Below are 7,570 nucleotides of genomic sequence, written 5' to 3'. Positions count from 1 at the left end.
GTCTGGGGTGCAGGAAGGGGCTCCAGGTTGAGGGGGGGCTCAAGGCTGGGGCAGGGAATTGGGGTGTGGGGTTGGAGTGCAGGCTTACCTTGGATGGCCCACCACACAAAGAGGTACCTGAGTCTGTGTTGTTGTATCTCTCCATCTTTTGGAGTAGCTGTATATCGCTCACATATACTGCGGTTGGTTAATGGCCAACGGAGATGAGCACAAGAGAATTGGAGTTGCCACAAGAGAATAGACCCTGGGTCCGTCTAGCTTGGGGACCCATCATGGCTGTTGGCCTGGTCCAGTATAGGCAGGTGCAAGATCTCCCTTTGTGGGCAGTTCTCTGGATGGCCTCCCTTATACTGACCCTGGGAGGAGAGCGGTTTCCACGGGGTTAAAAAAGGGCGGATGAAGATTCAGGACTCCTAGGTTTAATTGCAAGCTCTTTATGGGACTGGGGTCAGAGCAGGGCCAGAGGTGGAAGTCATGACACCGGAGTTCTGTTCCCAAGACGGGGGTGAAAGGTTGAGATGGGACTTGAAAACACAGAGAATCTCATTGGAAAACCACAACATATTTCCAGTACTCTTAAAGTGTTCAGCGGCTTACATCCTTGCTATCCCCAATGTGACTGTGCTGGGGTGGACTAGGCCCAAAGGCCCCCTGCTGGAGGCCTCAGGGTCCTACCACACCCATCCCAGACCTTGGGAGACTCCAATCCACATAAAAAGTCTTCCTGGGGATATTCAAGATGCCACGTGGGCAATGGCTGCCACCTGTAAAGAACTGAGTCATGCATGGACATGTGACTTGCCCATGTGACTCCCAACTTCATTTTGCTGTAATTTTCCACAGTAAGAACAAAGGCCTTGGCTACACTTGAGAGTTACAGTGCAATAAAGCCGCCCACAGCACTGTACCTCACTCCCCGTCCACAGTGGCAAGGCACGTACAGCGCTGTATCTCTGTGGCTACAGCGCTGCAGGTACTCCACCTCCCTGAGAGGATTAACAGCTGCTGTGGAGTGGCTGAGATGCTGCTGCTCCAGTGTAAACGGGGAGTAACCTTATTATGCAGTGATTGACCTCCAGAAACTCCCCATAATCCTTTTAACTCAAGCTTCCTCTCTTTGTTTTGTTGTGATTCCTCTCTTTGTTTTGTTGTTAACTCCCGACGCTCGGGGGTGCTGCTTATCAAAAAAACAAACACAGCTACTGTTTGCTTTGAATGAGTAGAGACAGGCAGGGGGGCTCCCTTTGGAACGCCCACAGCTAATGTTTGCTTGAAGAGAGAGGCGGCGCGGGGTGAGGGGGGTTGGGGTCCGTTTCGGCGAGTCGCTGCTTATCTGGTCTATGAGAAAAAAACAAACAGCTGCTGTTTGCTTTCAGTGAGTGAGAGAGGGGTGGAGGAGGGAGGGGGGTCGGAACTTACAAGGCAGCGTGCTGACACTCTCAGCACTCCAAAAACCCACTCTCTCTCCCCCCACGCTCCCTGTAACACTCCACCCCACCCCCCACTTTTGAAAAGCACGTTGCAGTCACTTGCATGCTGGGATAGCTGCCCATAATGCCGCTGCAAATGTGGCCACGACAGTGCGCTGTCAGCTGTCAGTGTGGACAGACTGCAGCACTTTCTCTACTCAGCTGTACAAAGACAGGTTTAACTCACAGCGCTGTACAGCTGCAAGTGTAGCCATACCCAGAGGTGTTCTTACACCTGGAAGAGACTATAAAAAGCTGCTGCAGCTTCTCCATCTTGTCTTCAATCCTGCTTCTGACCTCTGGAGGGACTTTGCTACAAACTGAAGCTTTGAACAAAGGACTGAATGATCCATCCCAGCTGTGGATGTACTCCAGAGACTTGATTTGAACCTGCAGTTTATTCCATCACTGCTACAAGCCTGAACCAAGAACTTTGCCATTACTGTATGTAATTGATTCCATTTAACCAATTCTAGCTCTCATCTATATATCTTTCTTTTTATGAATAAACCTTTAGATTTTAAATTCTGAAGGATTGGCAGCAGCGTGATTTGTGAGTAAGATCTAACTTGAATATTGACTTGGGTCTGAGGCTTGGTCCTTTGGGATCGAGAGAATCTTTTTTCTTTTATTGGGGCATTGATTTTCATAACCATTCGTCCCCATAATGAATGGCACTGGTGGTGATACTGGGAAACTGGAGTTTCTAAGGGAATTGCTTGTTTGACTTGTGGTTAGCCAGTGGGGTAAAACCAAAGTCCTCTCTGTTTGGCTGGTTTGGTGCCTTAATAGTAAAGGAACTCCAGCCTTGGGCTGTAACTGCCCTGCTTTAAGCAATTTGTCCTGAATTGACTCTCTCAAAGCCAGCCTCGTTACAGCCAGACACCTGGCAATACTTCAGTTCTATCAATTTGTTGATGTTTGGCCTCAGTGACTGAGCAGTTGAAACCTTCAGGATTGCAGCAAGGTGTGCATCAGGTAGTTGATTTCGGTATTTTGACTTGTTTATATTCATTGTGGAAAAAAGTGACGCTGCCTCCATGGCTGAATCTGCCTGGCAACTAATGATGCTGCCTCCATGGCTGACTCTGCCCAGCGACTAGTGATAGTATCTCTGTCCCTCTCCCCTAGCCAATGGGAGCTGTGGGGGGCAGCGCCTGCAACAGACAAAGCCAGCAGCGTGGCTGCATCGGTCTCTCCTCCGTGGGCCGCAGTGGGGAGGTTCTTGGGCCGCAGTTGGCCCGCAGGCTGGGACTTTGAGACCCCTGGACTGGGGGAACAAGAGGAGTTCCTGGCTGGCTGCTGGAGCTTAAAGGGCCTGGATACATCAGTCTTCTAGCAGGGACCACGGAAGCAAGTGGTGATCCTGGGTGGCTGCAAGGGCCAGGGGTGGCTCTAGCTTTTTTGGGGCCCCAAGCATGGCAGGCAGGCTGCCTTTGGCGGCATGCCTGCAGGAGGTCCCCAGTCCCGTGGATTCGGCAGCTTGCCTGTGGGAGGTCCGCCGGTCCCGCGGCTTCAGTGTACCCGCCGCCGAATTGCCGCCGAATCCACGGGACCGGCGGACCTCCCGTAGGCAAGCCGCCGAAGGCTGCCTGACTGCCACCCTCGCAGGGACCGGCAGGGCGCCCCCCGCGGCTTGCCGCCCCAGGCATGCGCTTGGAGCGCTGGTGCCTGGAGCCGCCGCTGGCAAGGGCTAAGGCAGATAGTTGCTGGCAGGGATTGGGGAAATGAGGGAATAGCTTCTGGCTGGCTGCCAGGACTGACTTAAGACAGGGAAGTGCCCCAGGGAAATACAGTTAGTTAAAGGGACGTGTCACATGGCTGCTATTTAGAGAGTCCCTGGGCTGGGACCTGGCGTACTGGGTGAGCCTGGGTCTCCACGCCCCCCATCATGGGGGTGCAGACAGGCCCAGAGAAGGGACTGTTCGTGGAACTGTTACCTCCAGAAGGGGGTTGAACTGAGACTGACCCAGCTGGAAAGCTGGGGTCAGAGAACTAAAGGGCAGGTGAAGAGCCCTCAGGGAGGAAGGCCTGGGGGTGATGTTCCACCCCAGAGCAGGAATATTCACATGTAAGCTGGCCAACAAGGGTACTGAGGCCCTGTTGGTCAGACTAAGGACCAGAGCCTGGGGAAGACTACAGAGACGTTGGAGCCTGGGGAGGGCTACAGGACATTACTGAAGGTTTTGAGATAGGCCTGGTTGGACAGTGTACCCCAGAAGGGAGGGGCAGTGTAGGCAGTTTGGCCAGAGGACTGAGTCACTAAAGACCCGCCAAGAGATACATCGGCCAGAGGGGGCACTCGTGAGAGGTGGGTGGTGCCCTGCTGAAAAGAACTGAGTGATTGCAGGCACCCTCGGCCAGAGACAGGGGTCACTAGCGAGAGGCAGGTGCCGACCCCATTACAGTGACACAGTAATTGCTTTGCAGGTTTCAGGTTTTATTGCGTTTAGGGAGCACAGAGAATGGCAGGTAGGAGACAAATGTTCAAAAATGATGAAGAGAATAATGACGAATATAATACTTAACATGACGAATGTGAGGATTATCCATTCTTAGAGTGAATACGCAACACCAGCAGGGTGAAACTAGCAGATAGTTCTTAATGAAAGGACACTGTTTGAGATGGCTGCTATTTGTCAGAGAGGGGAGATGACATAGGGGCAGCAGAAGGTGGGGTTGTGGCAAGGGGTGGTAATACTGTATAATGGGCACCAGGGGCAGCAGAGGGTGGGGGTGGGGAAGTGGCGGCTATACTGTATAATGGGCACTAGAGGCAGCAGAGGGTGGGGGTGGGGAAGGGGCGGCTATACTGTATAATAGGCACTAGGGGCAGCAGAGGGTGAAGGGTGGGGAAGGGCGGCTATACTGTATAATAGGCACTAGGGGCAGCAGAGGGTGGGGTGGGGAAGGGGCGGCTATACTGTATAATGGGCATTACAGGACAGCAGCGTATGATGAGGACATTTCAGCCCAAGATCCCTGCACCAGAAGAGGCAGCAGCAGAATCCGAGGGAATCGGGAGTCGCCTCCTCATCGCCCCGTCAGATCTGGCTCTCAGCAAAATGCACAGGGTGCTCATGCTCGTCGCAGGCAACGACGATCATCCTTGAGTCTCGGGTCGCCCGGTACTGGCAGTTGTCGAGGGGTTTCCCTCCATGCCAGGTGCAGGTGGTGACCTGGAATGGTCTGAGGCTCTGGCGCATGGCCTGGCCAGTTCTGGTTACATAGTTCCTGCCTCCATGGCTAGTGCAGATGGCTTTGATATCGTCGCTGTTCCCATGGACAAAGGTGTTTGTCTCCTTGCAGACTTTTGGCCCAGGATTTCTGTCCCTCCTCCTGTCCTCCTTCATCATGTAGCGCATGCGGTTGTTGCAGTAGCGGTCGTCACGACCCTTGGGCTTTGCATCAAAGTGCTGAAGGAGGAACCGCTCATACTGCTCCTGGCTGGCTGATGCTCCCAACAGCACCAGTGCAGAAGCCAGTAGCAGCAGCAGCACGGGGGTCACTTTCAGAGCCATGGCACCAGCCAGATGGTCCTGAGGACACATTGAGAGATAAGAACTTCAGAGTGGCCGTACAGAGTCAGACCATGGTCTATCTAGCCCAATATTTTGCCTCTGACAATGGCCTGTACCAGAGCTTCAGGTAGAGTGTACAAAACAGGGCAATTATGCAGTGATCCACCTGTGTACATCATATCAATTGGATCACCCTGGTCCACATGCTTGACCCCCTCACAGAATTCTAGTAGATTGGTGATTTCCATTTACAAAACCTGTGTTGACTCTTCCCCAACAAATTGTGTTTATCTATGTGTCTGATAATTCTGTTCTGTACTATAATTTCAGCCAAATTGCCTGGTACTGAAGTTAGGTTTACCAGCATGTAATTGCTAGGATCACCCCTGGAGCCTTTATTAACAATCAGTATTACATTCACAACCTTCTAGTCATCTGCTCCAGAGGCTGATTAAAATGATAGGTTACATACTGCAGTTGGCAGTTCAGCCATTTCATATCTGAGCTCCTTCAGAACTCTTGGGTGAATCCAATTTGCTCCTGGGGACCGATCACTGTTTAATTTATCAGTTTGATCTAAAACCTCCTCTATTGACACCTCAATGTGGGATGGTACTTCAGATTTGTCACCCCAAACGAATAGCTCAGGTGTGGGGAAACTCCCTCACATCCTCTGCAGTGCAGATGGAGGCAAATAATTCATTTAGCTTCTCCACAAAGGCCTTGTCTTCCTTGGGTGCTCCTTTAGCACCTTGGTTGTCTAGAGGCCCCACTGCCCGTCTGACAGACTTCCTGTTTCTGACGGCCCTAAAAAAATGTTGCTGGTACTTATGGTGTCACTTAACCTCTCTGTGCTTCTGTTTTCCCCTTCTATGAAATGGGGCTGATGCTCTTATGCCTGGGCTACACTGGAGGGGGGAATCGACCTAAGATACTCAACTTCAGCTACGAGAATAGCGTAGCTGAAGTCAGCGTATCGTAGGTCGACTTACCTCGCGTCCTCACTGCGCGGGGTCGACTGCCAACACTCCCCCGTCGACTCTGCTTCCGCCTCTTGCCACGGTGGAGTACAGGAGTCGATGGCAGAGCGATCGGGGATCGATTTATCGCATCTACACTAGACGCAATAAATTGATCCCCGATAGATCGTTCACTACCCGCCGATCCGGCAGGTAGTGTAGACGTACCCTTAGTTCCAGCCTCACCTTAGTCCTTGAATGCCTCGCCCATCCCCACGGTATCAGGGCATTTTGCAATCTCCTAATCTAATACACCTGGAGTCTAGATTTTGGATTGAAAAGGAGACGTGGCTTGTTTGTTTTATTTTATACAAAGCAGGAGTCCTTGACTCTGTTAGCCAAGCAGAGATCAGAAAGCTCTGCTGTTGACACAATTATTTTTGTTCTCAGCTCTTTCTAGGGAAACAATGACCCTTGATCTCTTCACTTGGCAGGTAAATAGAGGAAAGATTGATTTGAAGCCCTCTCTTTTGCTTTCCTTTCCTTCTGTGGTTGTTTCACCCTAGCCACATTTTAGACTGTAGGAGCAGGGAGGTGATTTGTATACCGTGTTGGTGGGACCGATACTGGTGTACTGTGAATACGGCATCCAGTTCTGGGGTCCACCTTCTGGAAAGAATGTTGAAAAATGGGAGGAGGAGCAGAAAAGAGACACAACAATGATTTAAGGGCTAAAGAAAATGCCTGAGAGTGAGAGATTTAAAGAGCTCGATCTGTTAATGTATCTAACAGCAGACTGAGAGGTGATGACAGTGTATAAGGACCTTCCGGGGGAAAAATCACCAGACACTCAGTGTCTGTTCAATCTAGCAGAGAATGGCAGAGAAAGAACCAAGGGCTGAAAGCCAGACAAATTGATCTTAGAAAAAAGGTCCCAGATTTTAACGGTGAGGATGGGGAATCATTGGAACAAATGACCAAGGGGAACAAACTCCACCTTTTCCATCTCTGGCTGGCTCCAATCCAGACTAGACAGCTTTGTGGAAGGTGCTTTAGCCAAACACAAGTGATTGGGCTCAGTGCTGGGGTAACTGGGTGAAATTTTCTGGCCTGTGATATACAGGAGGTCAGGTTACAGAATTGAATGGCCTCTTCTGGCTTTAAAATCTAGGAATGGTTCTGGTGGGAGGCAATTCACCGAGGGTGGTTCAGAATGTGAACACCCCAGCTCTACTGGGCTTCTTGTGGAAATGGGTGAGGAAGGGATGCATCAAGGCAAGGACTGGTCTCAAATTTCCCCTTGGGTTAGACAGTGGATCCCACCCCAAAACTAATCCCCAGAGAGATCCCCCACTCAGAACTGCTTTGTAACCCCCACCCAGCTTGTGCTTCCATCTCTCTCAAGCTGATCCCCAGAGGTTTATGAGTCTGCCAGATGGGGGACCTGAGCTGGGATTTTGAAAGGAGCCTTCCAGAGTTAGGTGTCCTAATCCCACAAGAGATCCCCTAACTCCCTTAGGCCCCTTTGCAGACCTCAGCCACAGTCCTCCAGCAGTAGCAGCTCACACGCTTGGCATCAGTGGATTCTAAGTATCCCACAGGGGACCCAGGTAGCACTGGT

At 51.3% G+C, this 7,570-nt stretch overlaps 1 protein-coding gene across 1 annotated transcript; it reads right to left on the bottom strand.

The window, feature by feature from the left end:
* Positions 1-4,513: 4,513 nt before the first annotated feature.
* LOC135887140 (angiogenin-2-like) lies at positions 4,514-6,955 on the bottom strand. Its single transcript, XM_065414920.1, has 2 exons — positions 6,947-6,955; positions 4,514-5,008 (listed from the first exon to the last, which is right to left on the bottom strand). Exons 1-2 carry the CDS (start codon positions 6,953-6,955, stop codon positions 4,514-4,516), a joined length of 504 nt encoding a protein of 167 aa, XP_065270992.1.
* Positions 6,956-7,570: the final 615 nt, after the last annotated feature.

The sequence above is a fragment of the Emys orbicularis genome, chromosome 12 (genome assembly GCF_028017835.1).
Source record: "Emys orbicularis isolate rEmyOrb1 chromosome 12, rEmyOrb1.hap1, whole genome shotgun sequence".
Lineage (NCBI taxonomy): Eukaryota > Metazoa > Chordata > Testudines > Emydidae > Emys > Emys orbicularis.
This window is presented reverse-complemented; position numbering and strand designations above follow the sequence as displayed.